Source organism: Blennius ocellaris (genome assembly GCF_963422515.1).
Source record: "Blennius ocellaris genome assembly, chromosome: 17".
In the NCBI taxonomy this organism is placed as follows: domain Eukaryota; kingdom Metazoa; phylum Chordata; class Actinopteri; order Blenniiformes; family Blenniidae; genus Blennius; species Blennius ocellaris.
In genome coordinates, this window is record NC_137666.1 from 25,776,351 (window position 1) to 25,798,525 (window position 22,175).

General features: G+C 42.3%; 1 protein-coding gene across 1 annotated transcript; it reads left to right on the top strand.

Moving 5' to 3' along the window:
* Nucleotides 1–12,959: 12,959 nt before the first annotated feature.
* On the top strand, nucleotides 12,960–18,361 carry chmp3 (charged multivesicular body protein 3). Its single transcript, XM_080512299.1, has 6 exons — nucleotides 12,960–13,100; nucleotides 13,494–13,554; nucleotides 14,204–14,383; nucleotides 14,479–14,600; nucleotides 14,687–14,801; nucleotides 16,135–18,361. The coding sequence occupies exons 1-6, from the start codon at nucleotides 13,056–13,058 to the stop codon at nucleotides 16,272–16,274; spliced, it is 663 nt and encodes a 220-aa protein (XP_080368425.1). The 5' UTR covers nucleotides 12,960–13,055; the 3' UTR covers nucleotides 16,275–18,361.
* The last annotated feature ends 3,814 nt before the right edge of the window (nucleotides 18,362–22,175 follow it).

A 22,175-nucleotide genomic window follows, 5' to 3' on the forward strand; every position in this document is an offset into this window, starting at 1 on the left:
AGCTAGCTTGCCATGCTCGTCGCCATTGGAGACTTTTCATGGTGAACCGGGCGCAGTGCACGCATGAGCCGGGAGTCTCGATAGCCTGCCGGGTGTATTGCAGCCCGAAGCCGAACGAGCAGACCTGGTGTGAGTTACGGCTCGATATCCTGTTTCCACAGGTACAGAGCCAGGCCCCGGAGTCTCCATTTCCTCTGGTGTGAGGAGCGTGGGCATCCATAATGGTTAGCTGTGAAGCTAGACCAGAGGTGCCGTGAATTAGCTGGTGTGTTAATTGCTCAGAGCGGTGTGAGCTAGTGTGCTAAACCGTGTAACCTTCCCGTGGTGTGGTCAGGTGCGCAACTCTCCAAGCTATGGTGAAGGATAGAGGGTTGCGGTGTGGCAGCTAGCGCTCGGCGACCAAGCCGGGTTAGCTCCGGTCTGTGAACAGTTAAGCTCGCTGGCACGTAAAATGAGAGATGCAACGGCACGAAGCGACAAGAGGTGTTTGAGTGACGCTGCGCAGTAAGCGCGAGCTACTTAATAGTTGGTGGCTCCAGCCTGACGTGGGCGTCGTGATCACCAGCCAATCAGGATTGGCATAATGAGATAAATGCTTCTGAGGCATACACAGGGAGCGTATGCCATAGTGAGACATCAAAACGAATGCTATGAATGAGAACACATATTCAACTTTTTTGCAAGCAGTAGACTGCACACAGAACACAAACACAAAAAAACATCTTCATCGATTAAAAAAGGAAATTAGTACATTGGAAGAACAAATCACTACAGAGATTGACATCTAGTGATGGTCAAATAAAGCTTCAATGAAGGTTCATGAACTACTGCCTTTATTTTCTGAAGCCACTCGATGGCACTGTCTGTTCAATAAATGTTTGAAAGCACACTTTATTGCCAGACTCGAGCTTCAAACCAAGAGTGCCATCTAGTGGAGTCAGAAAATAAAGAAAGTGTTTCATGAACCTTCATTGAAGCTTCATTTGGCCGTCAGTACTGACAGCATTAAAACATTATGTGACAGGAAGGAAGCGTTAAACACTTTCCTCCACACAAAAGCAAACGGGGCCTTAATCAAAAACCAAATCACCTCAATTAAAGAAATGAAAGCACCGACCCACTACTTCTTCAAATTAGAGAAAAAAAACAGGAAATATAATATGATGACCAGTGTTGAGACTAACGCCGTTAGAATAAACGCGATTACGTAACGCCGTTACATTCCTCTGTAATTTGTAATCTAATTAATTACTTTATCCAGCGTTACTAACGCCGTTTCCGTTACTAACATGACTTGTGTTGCCGTTACTAAAATCGGGGCCCCAGCGCGATCATGGTAAAAAAAAAAAAAAAGCCTGCAGCCAGCATGAGTTCTAGGCTATTGTTTTTTCCTTTCTTCCTTTCCTCCTCCTCACTTCATAAGCGGGCTGCAGAGTAGAGAGCACACTAGTACAACACGGTTTCGATAAATACCAAGGATAAGACAGGTCATGTTTTGCGGATATGGAACAAGGAAGTAACTGACTTGACGATGTATAGCTGCGTGACATCATTGACGAATCCCTGTAGGAGTTTATTTTACACACAAACCGACGTAGCTACTGTGCGGCGCACACACACAACTTTCGACCGGTAAGACCAAAGTGATAGACAGAGAAGAAATGGCGAGTACAGAAGAGGAGGATAAAGTGGGAAAGTCGGCGTTTAGCAAGTGGAAATATAAACACTACTTCACCATCGTTGAGAGAAAGGGGAAGAACTTGTATTTGAAGTGCACGTTATGCCCGGGAGGAAAGCGTTTGGATTATGTCAAATCGACGGGTAAAGGCATGGCGGATCTGAATAGATTTCCTCTGATAAAGCACCTCTCACTAAAATACAATGCAGCAACTCCGTCCAGTGCCCCCGTAGAGCGTCTGTTTAGCCTAGGGAAGCTGGTCTTTACTCCAAAGAGAAACAGGTTGTCAGACCAGAAGTTTGAAAAGCTTGTGCTTCTAAGGTACAATCACTGGTTTAATGAGTAGAATGGTTAGATCACTGGGTTGCCTGGATAGATGAAGGAATACATAAGTGTGCATGGATGCAAAGATGAATGTCTAGTTGCTAAAATTTGAGTTTACATTTTCAGTACTACAAATACCTCATATTTTGTTTCACTGTACTTTTTGTACATGCATGAAAAACTTGTAAGAGGCTTCAGTATGTCTACCAGACAGTTTGATTTTTTTATTATTATTATTATTTATGCTAGTGTTAACAGCACTTTATTTTGATTAATGGTTTACTTTGCTTAAAGAAAATACTTGAAGGAGGCTACTGTATGTCTACCAGATCAGTTGTCTGGAATTGCAAGACAAATTGTTTTCTTTCATTTGCACTAGTGTTAAAAGCATTGCAGGCCAATATGCCTATTGCTTCTAAATGCACCATAATTGTATTTTTGTTCATGAAGGAACACCTTGAAGTAGGCTGTACTATGTCTAGCATACACCAGCTAACAGTTATTGTTCTGATAAAGTGCTGATTTGTTTAATTTATGCTAGTATTTAAATCACTTTATGTTGTTTAACTGTTTAGTTTTGTGCAAAGAAAGTACTTGAAGTAGGCTACTCACTGTATGTATAGAAGACAGTTGTCTGAACATGTAAGCCTTTTTGTTTCTTCTTTAATTTGCACTGTTTGCACTGAAACAAAATATTTTCAGATGTGGGTCAGAGACTAAATACCTTTTGGGGTCCTTGACAGCCAGGTGAAAAGATTGAGCACCACTGACTTAGAACCAAACTGTATGTGTTTAGAAAACAGTCAGGATTTAGTAGACATTTCTACTGTAGCTGCATTTGATATCAGGTCTGAAAGGGATTGTTATGCCAGTTGCTGATGTGTCAGTTTCAATAAATATTATGTTGATGAGCAATAAATTGAATTATTGAAGTTCATATCCCCCCCCCATGGCAAAGGATATTTGTTTAAGGTTAATTATCTCTCTATGCTGTTCTACTCTATGAAACTGGCGTGTGAAACATGCTTCTAAAAAGCCGAATTCTTTGACATATTACTTTGTTTTAGTAACGCAAAAATTACTTTTCCTAGTAATTAGTTACTTTTATAATAGAGTAATTGAGTTACTAACTCAATTACTTTTTTAAGAAGTAATTTGTAATTGGAATTAGTTACTTTTTCAAAGTAATTTGCCCATCACTGATGATGACACACCTCAAACACAGCAATAGAGCAGTAACATCAGACCCTGCTGAGATGAGGAAGCTGGCCATCAGTTTCTACTCTGACCTCAGCACAGAGGCCTGTGACCCTGGCAGCGTGGCCCAGATCCTGGAGGGGCTCCCACGGCTGGAGGATTCCATCTCAGCATCGCTGGAGTCTTGCTTTTCCTTTGAGGAGGTGTTCACGGCGCTCCAGCAACTCAACTGTGGACAGTCTCCCAGGATCGACGGTCTCCCTTGAGAGTTCTGCACCAGTTTCTGGACTCTACTGGGGTAAGACCTGTTCTAAGTCTTCAACTACTGTCTGGACTCTGAACTGTTACCCTAGAGCTGCACGAGGGCCATCCTGACCCTGCTACAAAAGAAGGAGGCTCTGGGCCTCCTGAAGAACTGGAGGCCTGTATCACTCCTCTGCCCAGACTACAAAATAATTGCCAGATGCATCGGCAACAGATTGAGGGACTGTCTGGACACTATCGTTACAGTGGGACAAACGTACGGTTTCCCTGACTGGAGCATCATGAACAATATTTTTTGATTAGAGACATTATTGACATTTCACACTCAGAGGAGCTAAAAGTGGGACTGTTCTCCATTGACCAGAAGAAAGCTTTTGATAGAGTCAATCGTCTGTATTTAGTCAAAGCACTTCATTCTTTTGGTTTTGGGTGAACTCGGCCCAGGGTGAGGGGCAGTGGAACAAACGGCAGCCACCTTTACCTGCTGGGCTGCAGTGGGGCACTGAGGGAATGAAGTGTCTTGGCGTCTTTCTAGGAACCAACGACTTCCAAAAAAAGAACTGGGAAGGATTGGTGGAGAGAGTCAGTGCCCGATTGTCTCGATGGAACTGGGTTCAGCCTCAGCTGTCGTACAGGGGGAGGACTTTGGTAACCCTAACCCTAACCCTAACCCTTTGATCAGAGTCCTGTATCGTCCTCTAGCTGAGGGAGGTCAAGGGTTAATTGACATCCAGAGCCAGCCGCAGACCCTCTGTCTCCTGACCGAACAACACTACCTGTACCACCAGGAACAGATATGGACAAAATGGCATCTGTGCTTTTGGGAAAAATCAAGAACCTCAGTTATTACAAACATCTGTTCTTCCTGAACCTGGCTGAAGTGGATCCATCGAGCACATCAGTTTTCTACCTGTTTGTCCTGAGAGCTTGGAAAACAATCTTCACTGCCCGGAGAGAGTTTTCCCAGGTGTTTGGAAACATAAGAGAGGAACTGCTGTTCAAAAACCCCATGCTCAAAGCCAGGCTACTCTGCTCCTTGACCATACAGAGGGATTTAAGATCAGCTGGTCGGACCAAACTTGGTGACCTGAGGACATCGGGACAATGAAAGACTGCAGCCAGGTTGAGCCAAGAGACCTGGCTTGGCTCACAACGACTGGCAGAGAAACTACTGGAGGAGGTAATGAGAGCCCTGCTTGGCTCCTTCTGGTAGGCTCTGGGGAAGGAAACAACTGACCAAACAGACTTCATCTTCCCACAGCTGTCCATCAGTGCTGCAGTCAGTTAGCAGGAGGTGGACAGTGGACTTCTCTCCTTCACAACACCAAAACTCCCTGACTTTTCTGAGCTGAAGAACAAGGACCTCTACACCATCACGGTGAAGGTCGGGAACTGTGTGTCGTTGAATGGTGTCGAGCAGTCCAGTGGTTTGGGGCGTTGGCACCAGGGCCCTCACCCAGAGGCAGCTGGAGCTCAAAGCCCCCATTGAGAAACGCACTGGCTCTCCAGTGGAGGGTGGCATATGGGGCTGTGGCATGTGGCGTGACTCAATCCCCAAACTGACAGTCGATGTGTCTTCTGCCAAGTCGAGGAAACCCTGGATCATCTCTGGCTGCACTGTCAGAGACTGAGCAGACACTCTGCAGCCCAACGTAGGAACATCTGTCTGGTCAACTTCCTGATAGGACAGGCAAAAATGGGCATCTGGTTATCATGGCGCAACAGAATCCAGAGTGCAGGGTCTGATGATGCGCTGCAAATTTTCAGAGGCCTGGTGGCTGCACAACTCCGGGTGGAGTTCACCTTCTACAAAACGGTGTCCAATCTAAGAGAGTTTGTTTCTGTTTGGACTGTTGGTGATGATCTTTGTGCCATAGAGCAGAAAGAATTAGTGCTGCGTTTCTAGTGTGTGTGTGTGTGTGTGTGTGTGTGTGTGTGTGTGTGTGTGTGTGTGTGTGTGTGTGTGTGTGTGTGTGTGTGTGTGTGTGTGTGTGTGTGTGTGTGTGTGTGTGTGTGTGTGTGTGTGTGTGTGTGTGTGTTTGTTAATGCTAAGCAAGTTAGCTTAGCATATTAGCATATGAGATAAGCCCAGATTCCAGTTCAGGGACATCGGACATCTCAACCTGTGATTTTCAAGCAGATCAGGTAGCTCGCAGCCGAACATGCTCGTGAGCATGCTAACAAAATTTGTTCGCTTGAGCTGAAATTTGGTGGGTGGCCTAATGGGGGTGTTAGGGTTATGAATTACTAGCTAATTAACTAGGTCCCACCCACTTTTGACCCCATATTTTTCAAAATAAAAGTCATTTTTGGTCAAAACATTCAAATTTGATAATTGATCAGTATTTAAATGGACCAGAGACCATGATTGGGCCCGCTCCGATGGACCAGAGTCCCAGGGGTGAGGTCCCAACCAATGCTGCTTGCAGCTTTGATTTCATTTGGCCTTTTAATGATTTCAACAATATTGCCTGCAACACATTCAGTGATGTCAGTGTTTTCATGTGCCTTTTGATTATTATGAGCATTGGACTGAGGTTTGGGCTCAGATGGGAGGTGACTGGAAGTAGAAACATACGAATGGACAACATTGGTAATTGTAATAGTAATTGTAATAGTAATGGTGAACTGTAATTGTTTTAGTATGGCTGACCATGAAGTTTGATTGTTGTTTCTGTGGTTCCAACTTGTGAGGAATAGATGAGTCAGCATTAATATTGTGTTTGTTGACTTCTTGTTGTTTCTTCCGATCAGCATTCACAGCGTTTGGCAGATCAGTTGCAGAGGTTCTGGAGCCAGATGTGGAGCAGCTTCACCTTTGAGCCAGTTGTCCAGCTCCACCTCCACCACATCAGCGGCCGTTCTTATTGGTTTGTTGAGGCTGCTGCCGTCTCCGCCTTCAGCCTGCTGCCCCAGCATGCAGCAGCACAGTGGATAATGTCGCTACCTCACACTCAGAGAACACCTTCATACTGCCACATGCTGAAGGACCTCAGCCGCCTCACAGGCTGGAGACGGCTCGTCCCTTCCTGTAAAGGTTTCAGTGTTGCTCAGCCAGTCCAGTTTGTGGTTTATTTCCCCCCAGATACTGAACCTCCTCCATGATGTCCACTCTGGGCCCTGGATGGAAACAAAGACACCCTGTTCCTCCTCTGCTCCTCCAGCTCCTTGCTCTTTTTCACATGAAGCTGCAGAAAGTTCTGCTCACACCAAGTGGCAAAGTTGTCCACAATCGCTTCGTATTATACACTCTACAAGGTGTCTATTTATACTATCTGTTGGTTTATATATGCACAGGGTTGGGTTATAACGGATTCCATGTAGCGGCGTTACGTAATTAGGATACAAAAAAATTTAACTGTAATCCGTTACAGTACATAAAAAAATGTGTAATCTCGTTACAGGTATATTGGATAAAAACTGGGATTACTGAGCAGGATTACAATAGAAAATCAAATGGCATAAACTAGCACTGCAGCTTTCACATGTGCCGTCTCCTGGCTTTGCGAGACTTCATGACGCTTTCAGGCTGGCCGTCACTGATGCGTTGCCATGGATACTGCAGCCAGTTGCTCTCATCACCATGTTTTAAAGTGGGAGGAGTCTCTTAACCTCTCTGTACAATGCTAATGATGCCTCCCAGCAGTGAAAGTGCTGTGAACTTCCAGGAACTCGATGTCTCACCTGAAGAAACATCTGTTAGGATAAAACCTGCTCACTTTACTGATACACATCTGGACTCTGTCAACTAGTTTTATTAGCTCACTAACCTGCCAATACCAGTACTGGTGCTGATGGTAGGAATACATTCTCAATACGTTTAGAGGATCTCATGTTATGAGGATTAATTGGGGTGACACGTGGCATAATCTTTTTTTCCTTAAGTATGCTGGTTCACTGAGTAGCGGGTTATTATCAATCAGTGATTCATGCTGCCAGATACAGACTCTCATCAAACATTCATATTTAGTCCAGAAAAAAAAACAAACATTAAAACCAACGAGGAAAGTGGACGAGAGAGAGAAAGGGAGAGAGAGAAATTTTGAAAAGACGAACACATTTACTTGAATAGAAATTAAAAGCTTTATTTGTATTCTAGTTTTGATTCTTTCAACAACAAAAAAATCAGTGTTCGACACCTGATTGGTTACTGAGTTTTGATTTAGTTCACTTCCGGGACATCCAGCTTTGTGTGACAACACCAGAGTATGCTCACCACAACCAAGGCTTGCACTGTACGGCTACTTAGTAAACTCCAGGATAACATCGAGCTTGCTCGCATGAAGATCAAGCCAAGCAAGTCCAGAAGCATTTCTATTGTCAGAGGGAAGCTATCTGACCACTACTTCCACAATGCCGAGGAAACCATTCCAACGGTCTCCGAGAAGCCTGTGAAGAGCTTGGGTCGTTGGTATGATGCCTCCCTCAAAGATAAGGAGCAGGTAAAGCAGCTCAGGAAGGACATAGCCAACGCCCTGGAGAAGATCAATAAAACCCTGCTACCTGGCAAGCTGAAGCTCTGGTGCATGCAGTATGGACTACTTCCACGTCTCTTGTGGCCACTGACTCTCTATGAAGTCCCGCTCTCAAAGGTGGAAAAGCTGGAGAGACTATACAGCTCATATGCAAGGCAGTGGCTTGGTCTTTCCCAGATGCCTCAGCACTCAGTCTCGCAGAAGAGTACAAGTGTGCCAAAGTCAGACTGGAGATGACGCTACAGGAATCGAGCGATCCATTTGAAGTCCAAGCTGCCACTACCCTGGTCACCGGGAGGAAGTGGACCCCATTGGCTGCAACTGTGCAGGCAAAGGCAGCACTCAAACACAGGGATATTGTGGGACACATGCAGGAGGGGCGGAGTGGGCTTGGCCTTGGAGCAAGTACGCGAGCCTGGAGCAAGGCCACCCCAGCTCAAAGACGCAAGCTGGTGGTTCAGGAGGTATGTCGGGAGGAGGAGGCAGGAACGTGCGCTCAAGCCATGGCCCAAGCAAAGCAAGGGCAATGGGTGGCATGGGAGGGAGTGGAGAAAAGGAAGATCTCCTGGAAAGATCTGTGGGAGATGGAGGCATTTAGGGCAAGCTTTATCATCAGGGCTGCCTACGATGTCTTGCCTTCCCCCGAAAACCTCAGCCAATGGTATGGCCAAGACCCCAGTTGCCCTCATGTCCCAGTCTAGCGACACTAAAGCACATCTTGGTGGGGTGCAAGACCAGCCTCACCCAAGGACATTACACCTGGCGGCACAACCAGGTGTTAAGGTGTCTTGCAGCTATGCTGGAAAGTCGATGGACAAGTGTGAATGCTCTCCCTCCCACATCATCCTGGCGGCAGCTGACACCATTCGTTCAGGAAGGCCAGGGTCAAGCCAGCCTTGACCAGCAGACGCTGGGCAGTTGGGCAGAGCACGGGACTGGAAGATGCTGGCAGACCTGGACAAGAAACTCTGCTTCCCAAGTGAGATCGCAATCACCAACTTGCGACCAGATCTTGTTCTGTGTTCAGCCTCTCTCAAGGTTGTTTACATCATTGAGCTCACGGTGCCCTGGGAGGGCGTAGTGGAGGAGGCCTGTGAGTGGAAGAAACTGAGATATGCTGACGCTCAACAGCAAGGCTGGAAAGCGCAGGTACGCCCGATGGAGTGGCTGCAGAGGGTTCATAGCCACTTCGACATCTAGGCTAGTCCGGGAGATGGGAGTGCGATGGAAGACCCACCGGCAGGCAATCAAGGACCTCTCCAGGGCTGCTGAGAAGGGGAGCCAGTGGCTCTGGATGAAGAGAAAGGACTCCACCTTGGCCTTCAAATGAGTACATGGCATCTAGGGAGTGAGCCTGGGATGCTGGGATTCACTGCTGAACCCACTTGGAGGTGTCGTGGGCCTATCAGCGAAACACCGAGGAAGGAGGGTGCCCACTGGATAACCCAAAGGATGCCATTACTCAGTTGAACACCCCACAGTGTCTCGTCGGTACATTAGGTATGTGTCTATAGAGGGATATCAACACCTCGTCCTATACAACAGAACTAGTTTTGATTCTTTAAAAAAAAGAAGAATCGGTGTTCGACACCTGATTGGTTACTGAGTTTTGATTTAATTCAAAACTTGATCAGTGTAATTTGTGTATAAGATATGTCAATACACTGAGCAGATGACACATTCTATTCTTTCTTTATGTTTTGTTTGCTGGTGAAGTAGTCCAAAAGTAACTCAAAGTACTCTGGTATGTTACTTTTTTTATTTTAGTACCGAGAGTAAGTTACTGATAAGATTTTTTGACAAGTAACTTGTAATTGTAACAGTTTTCAAGTAGCCTTCCCAACCCTGGGAATATATATATGTGTATATATATATATATATATATATATATATATATATATATATATATATATACACACAATAAGATAATACGTACAACAGCATTTCAATTAATTTATCCGAATCTAGAATAGATAAAAAAGACAAACTTCAATTTCTTTCTTCTTCCATGATCAAGTCAGATATAAATGGAAGGTACTTGATTGTTGTTGGCACATTAGAATAAAGTGAGGTAATGTTAGTGAATGTATATGCCCTGAGGTGGGGCTCTTCATTATTATTCAATTTCAGCCAATGTTAACTTAATTTAAATACAGTGCTTTTATAAACCACATTACAACAATCTCGCCTTTTTTAGATTGAGAGAGGCCTCCAGTGAGGAACCATTATAGTTCCCCAGCGCCCTCTATTGCAGTGTTTTTCAACCTTTTTGAGCCAAGGCACACTTTTTTGTTTGAAAAAATTTCGAGGCACACCACCACCCGAAAATGTTAAAATGTGAAACTCTGTAGCCTATATTAACAATATAAAGTCATTCTCAACAAAGTTTTATCAACAGGAATCAAATAAATACAGAAAAAAAGTATTTCCCAATTTCTTTTTTTTAATTTTTACTCATGTGAAACCTGGACCTGATGGAAGAACACAGAGCTGATATCCTGGTTAGCATTCTTCCTTTTCAAAAACTTCTCCATCACTGTCACTGACACAGTACTTTGATACAAGATGGGAGCAGCGCAGGAGGTGGAGATTAACGAGACTGACGTCTGTTAAGTTTCATTTCACCGGCAACGTTCTGTGCTGCCATCTATTGACGAAGAGTATTTATACATGATTACTCTTCAACACACTGCTCTCACAGCTGACAGCGACTGTGAGAGCCAATGATTTTTAGACAAAAATGTGAAATTGGATACTTTCCCACGGCTCACCTGACTATATCTCGCGGAACACCAGTGTGCCGCGGCGCAGTGGTTGAAAAACACTGCTCTATTGACCAGCCGCCATTGCTTTAGTGATAGAACAATTTAGAGGCCAGAGGAGATTGGATAGCTGCCGTACATCACTCAATTATTCAGCCTGCCTGTTGAAACAATGAACAAATTCAATGTTCCAAATTCCACTCTGCAGCAGACAGAACAATGTGAGATTTTACATGGAAATGTAAATATATTGACTTCTGGATGAGCTGTAAGCTCTCTCCAAGAGGAGCCTCCATCTTCTCATCTGTGAATGAACTCTGAAGTTACAGGCGCTCACCCTCGAGAACAATGTGATGATGTGATTTTTTTTTTTTTTTTTTTAGAATCTCAAGGGTCAGCTGCCAGGCTTTGGCAAATGTAGGCCGGTAACTGAGAGCAAAACCTGGAACCAGAAACAAAGAGGTTTTTCCTACAATTCCACAGTAACTGCTCACAACCACAAATAAATCTCTGCCTGATGATCCTGAGATCAGTGAGTATGAGCTTGGAGGTCCAGCCAGCGGCTGTTCTGGACACAATGGTACGACATGAGACGAGTCTGAGCAGGATGTAAAGAAACTGAACCTCCTGATTCTGAGCGCCCCCTGGTGTCATCAGAAAGGACTGCATGCAAAGTATGCTATTAACTCTATAAGGTTGTCTTCGATATTTTCTTGTCTGTGAATAAGACTTCTTCCTATATTGCACGTAATTACTGTGTGAGGACTGTACTCCCTGGTTATTGGTCTCCTCTTGCTGCTTCAGGCAGGTTCCTCCTGATCCACACCGATGGCGCATGAGCGAGGCTCGGTTCAGCTTCCATCTTGCAAACAATTTGACCGTTCCATTCCGGTCATTAACGAAGATTTTTTTGAATGGAATTATTTTTTTGATCAGATATCCCAAAGGCTGAAATTTTTTTTACAGGATCATATGGTTGTAATGTTGTGGCTAAAAGGTTGTGCACCCAATTTACTTTGGAATTCAGTGGTGTCACTATACCTGAAATAAAATCTTGCCCCACCAAGTGTTTACATCTACAAATGCCACTGACTGTATTCAATGAGAGTAGAGAGAAGTTGGAGACAGAAAGGAGAGGTGGAGGTCTGCAAAGCAGAGAAAAGACAGAACATGTGTGTGAGAGAAGAGACAGGAGAGGAAGCATCGAGCGGAGGTGGTGATCCTCTGAGGTCAAGCATCCAGAGGGATGGACAGTCCACAGAGAGGTTGAAGTAGTGAGTCAGTGTCAGGGCTGATGTGTGACAGAAGGAAGAGAGAAAGTGACGGTTTACAAAGACGTCTACCAAATGTGATTTGGAGTCGGTGGTACTGCACATCCAAGTCGAAGAATAAACAGATATTCAACAATTTAAAATGTCAAAAATCTGCTGAGAGCTCAGTTCTTACAGGAATCTAAAGCAGGGGTCTCCAACCTCGGTCCTGGAGGGCCCTTGTCCTACATATTTTAGCTCCTCCCTGTTGCAACACACCTGATTGCAAAGAGGGGCTGGTTATTGGGGTTTTTCACAACCTTGGTGATGACATCATCATTTGAGTCAGGTATGCTGAAGCAGAGAGAACTATAACATGCAGGACAAGGGCCCTCGAGGACCAGGGTTGGAGACCCCTGATCTAAAGATTGTTTTCCCATCAATCAGTTGATCAATAGATGACATGTTAATCTATCAGAATGATGATCAACTTGTTTGGCTTTTTGATTCGCTTGATTAAATTGAGATAACAACTTATTATCTCGTTCCCATGTGTTATTTTTTTTTCTACATGGCCATTCGGAGGATCTCCAGGAATACTTTCCTCTTTAATATTTATTTTTCTTGATGATGTTTGTGGTCTGAAATTACCATTTTGTGGACACATTTTTATTTCATGGTCACAAAATATTACTATGCTCCCAAGACAAATCACTATTTCGTGGACACAAATTACTAATGTGAATTAATTTGTTGCCACAAAATAGAATGATGTGGCATAATTTAAAGTTTTATTTCAGATGTCATGTCTGTTGTTCTATATGGAAGCCCATTTCCACCACTTCGTGGGATATTCAGTCAAAATTATGACTAAAGCAAGTCTGGTTGAAGGAAGGAAGGAAGGAAGGAAGGAAGGGACGCTGTTTATCTTGTCTCGTTGGACTTTTTTCCCCTCCTTGTTGAGAACCATAGGGACTCAGTGTCTCTTCGTATTGGGACGCAGCCCGCGGGGCCTGGACCAAAGCAGGAAGTGTTAGCGGAGCAGCTCGGCTAGCAGCTACTTTCAATCCCGCAGCTCGACTCGCCCTTTAACGCGGAAAACACGATGGGGCTGTTCGGAAGAACATCCGAGAGACCTCCAAAAGAGCTGGTGAGCTTGGAGAAGCGATGACACGGGCTGTCCTTCACTGTTTTTAACTATAAATAACACGACAATGCCATTAGCTAAACATGCTAACATTAGCTCCTAGTTTCAGTCAGCTAACTGTTGATACTTCCCTCTAACAGAATGGATGACCGTTAAAAAAAATCCTGTAGCATTTGCCGTTATTGGTTTGTTTTTAGGCTTCATTCACCGATCTGTCACTCTTTGTTTTGCTGTCGTGGAGCGCAAGTTAGCACCAATGCTAACCTCAGTCTGTAAACAAACCGTGATCGTTCCCGTCGTGTTGTGTTTACGGTAGCTGCTGATCACCATTAATCTCACACGTATGCCAAGAAAGTGCAGTTTGTGTGATAATATTATCATTCTGTGCCATTACAGATCAGTGAGTGGACCAAGAAAGTTAGGACGGAGATGAGAGTGATTGACAGACAGATTCGAGGTAAGGTCCATTCACTATAAAACAACCACCTTTCTTTACAGTTGATGTGTATGACAAACATGAGGAATTAAAAGAAGCATCTGTCTCAAAAAAGTGTTAAAGATTTCAATTATAACTGTATATTATATATTTGTGTGTTTTACAAGAAACCATAGAGGACCAGTGGTCACCACCAATATAAAGCTGCAACAGAATAGCTAAGAAATGGTCCGTGCTCTTTATTTTAAAGTAGACGTGTCCATGAACAACCACAGCTTAATGCACATTCAGGTGTATATTGTATTAGATATTGCACATTTCAGATTTTTAACTTCTATTTTAACATATTCTTGCACTATTTTTTTGTATATATTCCCTATTTTCTCATCTTTGTTCTATTTTGGGTGTTATATTTTGCCTACATCCTCAATTTTTTTATTTTTTTTATTTTGGGTGCTATATATCTCACACTGTCGGAGGGCAAGTGAGACATTTGGATCTCACTGGGTGTCTTGTATGTACAGCAAAATTGATAATGAAGCTCACTTTGATTTGAGTTTAATCATAAAAAGAAATATGTCTGCCTCCCTAACTGAAATATTATTTTTTTTATTGTAATGATGACGTACTTTTAGTTGATGGTGTGTAGTAGCATACGCTTATGTTGTAGATATCCAGAGAGAAGAAGAAAAAGTCAAAAGATCCATCAAGGACGCTGCCAAAAAGGGCCAGAAGGACGTGTGCTTGGTCCTCGCAAAGGAGTTGATTCAGTCAAGACGAGCAGTCACAAAGCTTTACTCCTCCAAAGCCCAGATGAACTCTGTGGTTCTTGGCATGAAGAACCAGGGTGGTGAGTGAGACTGTACCACAACTGAAAATAAACTGCTCTTGATTGTAACATCCTTTGAGCTGAGTCAGTGAGGGAATTAATGTGTCTGTTTGCAGCTATGCTGCGTGTTGCCGGCTCGTTGCAGAAGAGCACAGAGGTCATGAAGGCAATGCACAACCTCGTGAAAATCCCAGAGATCCAGGCCACCATGAGGGAGCTGTCAAAGGAGATGACAAAGGTAATTTAACTTGGATCACTGCAACTGACTCTGTTTACAGTCGCTGTCATTTTGACCCTGATGCGCCACGTGCATTCATTATTCAGGCTGGTATTATTGAAGAAATGCTGGAAGACACATTTGAGAGCATGGAGGATGGAGAAGACATGGAGGAAGAAGCAGAGGAGGAGGTTGACAAGATCCTCTTTGAGATCACAGCAGGTGAGGATATTTTACAGAATCTTGTTTTATTTGATCTGTTCCAGCGATGTGTGGGGCATGTACATGTTTGGTTTCAGACTTCTGGAGTCGGTGTGTTCCTGTTTTGAAGAAGCCTTGTTTATGTATTTTCTGCGGTTCATTTGATTTATTCAGTTAGAGAACAGAGAATTGTGACAATCAAAACTTTATCCAGGTTTTTATATCTTCCCTTTCACAGTTACTGAAATAGGATTAAATTAGATAGAACCATGCATATTCAATCAGAAACCTGGGAACTATTATAAATACATATGAGTTGATGAATAATGAGTTTTGAAGCATCATTTGTTGAATATGATCAAAGCTAGGGAACCATGAATGGAAGAAAATAAAAGGTCCATGAAACTAATGGTTATTAGAGCTCCACGATGTATTGCAAATCTATTGTTGTCGTGAGGATGAGGAATGTACCGAAAGCAAACTGAACTGTGCTAAAACATGTTTCTGTGCAATGTGAGCATTCGCGCTCGGCAAACTCAAAATAATGACTTTTTAAATATGAAGGAAGAAATTGGATCTTGATCTATTCGACAGTCGTTTTTATTTCATACCTCATCGCAACAGGGCAGAGAGACACAAAAATCAAGGAAAAATATAATGCATTTTAAAAAAGAAAAGAAAACCAGCTCTGCTTCTGAAGCGCTGCTGCTGAGAACTGCAGATGAGCTTAGGGGGGAAATGAGAAGACGAATAATCAAAACGCAGTCGTCGTTAATTAGGATCAATAGAAAGAGCACGTCATCAACTTCAGTGGCTGTATTTACTACATACCATGTTGTTACTACATCAGTCGTCACTATTACTACTTGCTGACCTGATCGGGTGCAGCTCTGATGGATGTCTTCATGGCTGACACCTTGTTCTTTTTTTGTCAGGAAAATCCCCCGTGAAACCTCAGGAGACAGAGTTCAGACAAATCAGACTGAAAGACATTGAAAAGATTCAAAAGGCATTTATTGTTAAATCTTGTCGACAAGTCAAATACAACTTCATCCCAGAGCTGTGCTGGGGTTGTCTGAAGGATTCTTTTTATGCAGTCCGTTTGTTACTGAGTGAGACTAAACAGAACACGTGTGCAGACACAGGACGGCGGTAAATTGAATCTCTATTCAGGCAAAGATAAGAACATCATAGAAATTCAGATCCTCCCCTAAATTCCTCTGCTTCTGCTTCTCATTTGAGAATATCCAGGTATTCTTAGATACTACTGGGGATGTCCTTTCTACACATTGCAGATTAGATCACTGCCTCTTTAATAAAGTAACAACATCACATAATCACATTTTTTTAACAGGGGCCCTCGGTAAAGCACCAAGCAAAGTCACAGACGCGCTGCCGGACGCGGAGGCGGCCGGGGCCACAGCGGCTTCCGACGAAGAGTCGGAGGAAGACATTGAAGCGATGCAGACGAGATTGGAAGCTCTGAGGAGTTAAGCTGGAGCGCCGCCGTTCTGCCTGTCTGAGGCTGCACACTCCGTCGACCACAGAGACAATTCTACTGCAGGATTCCCCATACTGGCGTCCTCTTTGCTTCATACTATAACTATAATTTCACATAATTGTGTGGGGTATACTTCGTGCTCTGACAGATGAGGGTTGTTTTTGGTTTTGGTTTTTAATAGAAAATGTGGTTTACTCAGCTAGAGGGAAAGGCTGTTTTGTTTTTCGTCTTTTGTTATCATCAGGGGCGACCCTTGGTAAGTCTTTATAATCCAAAGTGAAACAGAAGGGTTAAGAAGGTGTACATAATGTAAGTATGAAAAGCCTGCTGTGCCTACAGTGCTCCATCATATTCTTCTGTCCAAAGTTAAGGACTGCTTGTGGAGGGATTTGGGTGTTTATGATCCAAAAGAAATTGAATAACTCAATGAATCATATTGGATGATTTTTTTTTTTCCACAGTAGGTTTTATCTTGGCGGATACATTTCTGTAAAATAGCAACTGTTCAGTTCACCAGTAATTGGCCTACAAAGTCTGAAATGCTACAGGAGGCGGGTAGATTTCACTTCTAACAGTTGATTTTCTTGTCAGTACAAATGTATGTCGAGTATATGTATGTGTGTGTGTGTGTGTATATATATATATATATATATATATATATATATATATATATGTATGTATATATATATGTATATGTGTGTGTGTATAAATGTGGTTATACATGTAACATTCACTAGGAACAATACACACACACGTCTGAATTCTTGGTTTGGCATAAACATTCAGCTTGTTCGGTGTGTTTTTGAGTTCCTCATCAACTGAATGATGAAGCAGAAATAAAGCAGCTGGTTGATGTTTGCTCAGAGTGTTGTGGCTTTTTTAATGTGAAATGAAAACAAAAAGTTTTAAGAATGTTTGTTTTTGCACAAATTCTGGTCCCATGTAAACGACACCATGAAAGTGTTTACTCAACTACCCCCTGAAAGTTGTTTTAAAATGCTTGAGTTACAAATTACTTTTCTCAATGTACTAAGGTAGACATTTGATGCAGTTACCTGCAACTAAGGGCATTTTCCAGACAAAGTTCATAAATTGATACGATACAGAACAAATGTGGACAAGTAGCATATTTTCTCAGACATACTGCTTAACTACTGAAACGTGAAATGTTATGAAAAGATACTCTTATTCCAAATTTAAATGCATTTGATTCCACGTACCACTAAGATGAATCTACATTGAAAGATGATGTGAATTTCTCTTGGAGATCATTAAAGTATTTATCTATCCATCTATCTATCTATCTAGTTAGAACTTGATTGCTCTCACAGGTTAGAGGATCAGAATCGCTGCAGCAGTGTAGTTACTGGTGAAGATATAAAAAGTATTATATTGCTACAATTTGGATGAAGCCAAATGGATCAAACAAAAATAGTGTACCTTCATTCACGCTTGGCTGATATTGTACGGTTTTATTTCAGATGTTATGAATGACGTGTGGTATGGTTCTTTGTTCAGCATGTGGTCGACTGGTGAGTTTGAATAGTGTTTATAGTTTATCTTCTGACGTGATGGTATGAAGTAGAAATTTTCTCTGTGAAGAGAAACAAACCTTTTTGCTCCAAACATACAGATCAGAGCATTTGAATAGTAAAGTTATAAGATTAACATTACACACATGATAAAAGTACACATATTGGTAGAATAACCTAAATTACTACTTAAACTTAAATTACAGGTCTGTCCTCATGAGTGTGAAGTGGTGGGAAGTGAACTATGCACAGTGTTTAATGCTGAAACAAGCTCATCTGGAGAGTTTACTAACTACTAACATAACACAAACATCAATGTTGTAACGACAACCTTTGGAAAATGTACTTTTCTCACAGATCTGATTCAACAAAGTGTGAGTTTGGTTTAAAGAGTCTGCGTCCCAAACAGTCACGATACAGTCTGATAAATACAGTCCATTTGTTGTCTAAAGAATTGAAGTTCATGTTAAATAATATGAGTCTGGATTACAGTCTTGTTGTATTTGAAAGAAGTGAAATAAAGTGCAAGATTCTTTTTTCTTTTTTAATCTTCCAGGTGTTTAAACCGTTTACTGGCCGATATTTGTAAATGGAGACTGTCTTCACTGCATTTAAAACAATACTTCAAGACTTGTTATGTGTCTATAAATAGGCTACAATTCTGAGTGGAAGTGTTCAGAATCATGTTGTCTAATCCTGATCACAGTGTCCTTTAAAACGTGTTATCAGAAACATGATGTGTCTTGCCATCATTTATAGCACTTTGTTTTCAAGAAAGAAGAAAGAGATGGAAGTTACAAGCTTTTCTTAATGAACCAGTTTCTACTTTTTAAATCATCCTCTTTTGTATCTTAAAGAGTTCAAGTTAACAATCCAGCTGTATTTTATAGTTAAAACTTAATTTTCATTATTCCAGGTCTGCTTTCAAAGTTCCACATCTTATTTACGATTCCGCCTTGATCGACTGAGTATGTTCTAAAGAGTTCTGATCAGGTCCAAGAAAATACTGTCAAAGTTTAAAGGTTTGTTTTAAGTTGTTTAAGAGCCCAGGTCAATTTTAAAGAGACCGTTCCGACTTTAAATGGCTTGGTTCTACTTTAATGAGTCGAGCTCAGTTCTGGTTTAAGAAATAACTTTTATATATTCCTCACAGCGTTGATGTAGGTCAGTGCCTGCAGGTCACCAGTAATCAGCGTCATTCTGATCTTTCATGTGGGACTCGTTTTATTTCAGGGGAAACAAAACTCCAATAAGACACAACATGCTGAAATTGGTTCATTTCGGGTCTTTCTTGTTTGGGTGGTGTCCCTCAGAATATGAATTAGACCAAAGTGTAGGTCGGATTTCTTGCACCTCAGCAGCTGTTGTTTGCGCTGTAACTGAAGCATTCCTCTTTTGTCTGGCTTCACTTTGTGGTCCACCGGCTTCACAAAGCCTGCTACTGCCCAGTGATAATGCAGGTGTTAGGTTTGTGCACATTTTCCGGGTCAGACAAAATCTGAGCTTTGTCAGGCAGATTTCTGTGTTTTGGAGGTCAGACCTGTCACCGCAGAGCAAATATGTTGTTATATTGTAGGGGAGACCGGGTATGGTAGCAACGCTTTTTGCTTCAACGCTAGAGTTCTCAAACGTTTATACAAAGTACCCACATTTGTTTACTACAAATGGCACCAATTCAAACCTCTGTAAGGATATCCCAGGCAGCATGAGTTGATCTCAAATACATGGTGTTCCTTCCTTACAACCGACCCCATTACCGGGGGAGGTTGTAACATATGCTGGGATAAGTTGTAACAATTAGACAAAAGAAGCAAAAACAGGAGACAGGCCATGTAATATGCTTCAAAAAGAGGTTTCTTTATCCTCATTGACAGGCGGAGGTTCTGCTTCATAAAGAACGTGAACCAGCCAGGCCCTGCCAACCTGCTTCTCATCCCATGTTTGTGGGTGTTTGATGTTTTATATTACTGCCACTTGATATGCAAACTTTCTAACCTAAAAGAAAGTGGAATAGAAAACCTGAGTTCAAAGACAGAAACAGTTTATCAATTCATCTTGCACCTACGCTAGTATTTAATTCTTCTCTTGGCTAACCTGTCATATGCTTACCTCACGTGGAGTGAGTCCATAATATAGGTCTGCTGCCTGAGTCAAATAGTCAGCCAACATTTCCTCCTGCTCCTCAGAGAAAACTTTGCCGCTGCTCCAGTAACCTACACTGGGAGGACCACTGGAGCCCTGGTCTTTCAGCTTCTGCAGTGTTTTGCAGTATCTGCTCAGTGTTACATGGCAGATCCCATGTGCTTTCGCCACTGATCTGACTGACTTGTCCTTCTTTGTGACCTCATCAGATGCCTTAAAAAAAAAAAAAAAACCTTTACAGGCACACCTTGGTCGGTCTTTCTTTTCCACTACCTAGGCATTCTGTAAAAGTATTAAAATCAAGAAAGTTGTATAAGTTGTACGTAAGGGGATGGTGGTAACACCTTTTCAAAATGTGTTACAACCCACCCCATCCCTGTCAGCCATTGTTTAGCGAGCTGCATTAGCATAGTGGTTTGACATTAGCAGGGGAAACATGCATTACATTTTGCCTGAGAATGTACAACTTAATCTAATGTAAGTCATATAGTTTTATGTGCAATAGTATAAGTACTAAACAACATATAGTCTTGGACAAAAAAAGAAAAAACTACTTTCATACCTCAAAATTCTTTTTTTTTTTTCTCTCTGTAGAATCTGCATGCACATTTGTTGCAGCTATTCTGGTGCTTAAAACAAGCGCATCTTTACTAGGGCCTCAGCAGTTATGGATGGGCTGATTGCCTGCTGGGGGGGTGGCTAAATCTACAAATGTTTGTCATTCATGTTTTATGTGTCTGTGAAAGAAAATGAAAAAAGCCAAATTAAAAAGGAATCCTCATCTATTGTCTTCATTGAGAATTTGAGATATAGAAGTTCTGTAATACAACACATGTTTCCAGCCTTGACAATCACCATGTGGGATGGGAGAGGAAGTGGGTAAACACTGATGTCATCATATCTTATCCCTGATTGGTGGAAGTGGTGTTACAACTCTCCCCATGTTACAACCATACCTGGTCTTCCCTAATCTGGAATCTCTATTACATTTGCATTATTAATCCACTGCTGTGTGTGTGTGTGTGTGTGTGTGTGTGTGTGTGTGTGTGTGTGTGTGTGTGTGTGTGTGTGTGTGTGTGTGTGTGTGTGTGTTTGGGGGTTGGGGGGGGGGGTAATTGATGAGCCAATAAAACACCAGGAAAATAGAAATTACAGATGAGCATTTGTACTTGAAGTGTCCCAGAACGTGACAGTGATTCTCCTGGAGAACGTTGTTCCATAGTAGTGACGATCGAATTTGAATGAATGTTCAAAACCCGCCATCACTTTACTGAACAGTGACTCACGAGTTATCACGTTCATTAACTCGTTCACTGAGTCATTCTTGCTCCACCCTCCAGCCGCAGAGAGGAAAATATAAATGTCACTGTTCTGCTGCTAGTCTAACTCCATTACTCACTTTAGTCGCCCTGTGAGAAAAGCAGCTGTAATGCTAAAAGGAGCTAGTAGCTGAGCCGCTAACACTAGCTGCTAAGCACAGCAGCTTCCAGCTCCTTACAGTCACATGAGGCTTTCAGCAGCTCGAGTCAGCTTGTAGGTGAAGTTCAGCACAAATGAACGACTCATCTCGTTTCCGTTCAGCTCACATGCTTGAGTCACCTCGAAACTCGAAAGAGTCGTTCACCGAATCGGTCAGTAGCACTTCCTGTGTCGTTCACCTCATGAGCGGTGAGCGGTGAGGCTCCGCCCCCTCCGCCCCTCCGCCCCTCCCTCACCTGAAAATCTGCAGCGGCGCTCCGCTCAGAAAGTTTCTGAGTGACGGCGGAGAAAAAAAAACACATTGTTTGTTTCACAAAGCTTGTAGAGATAAATACATGAATAACACATGAATAAATACACAATAAACAATTTTAAAATACGACTGTAGCGTGTATTGTGTTACATTTAATATTGTCCCTTATACTTAGTTCTGCCCTATGAACATCACATTATTTATTGATACTAGTAAAAAAAAGAAAATCAGAATGTCGGAAGGAAAAAAATTTAAAACCATATGTCTATATTAATATATACTGTATATCTGACATTCTGGATGCCAGGTATTTATTTAGTTTAATCATTTAATTTATTTTCTCATTCAAATAAACCTCAAAAACAACACATATAATCTAGAATAAGGAGACCAGGATCACTAAAAACTAATGTGTACTTATTGTTTATTTTCCTCAGAAGTGTTTCATCATTTTACTATGAATACATGATTCTCCCCCTGGTTCATGT

What these genes read in the sequence shown, in the direction of transcription:
- chmp3 (XM_080512299.1), top strand. Translation starts at nt 13,056, where the DNA reads ATGGGGCTGTTCGGAAGAACATCCGAGAGACCTCCAAAAGAGCTG. An exon ending in AGAGACCTCCAAAAGAGCTG is followed by an intron (nt 13,101 to 13,493) that starts GTGAGCTTGGAG and finishes GTGCCATTACAG; the next exon opens with ATCAGTGAGTGGACCAAGAA. An exon ending in CCTCTTTGAGATCACAGCAG is followed by an intron (nt 14,802 to 16,134) that starts GTGAGGATATTT and finishes TTTTTTTAACAG; the next exon opens with GGGCCCTCGGTAAAGCACCA.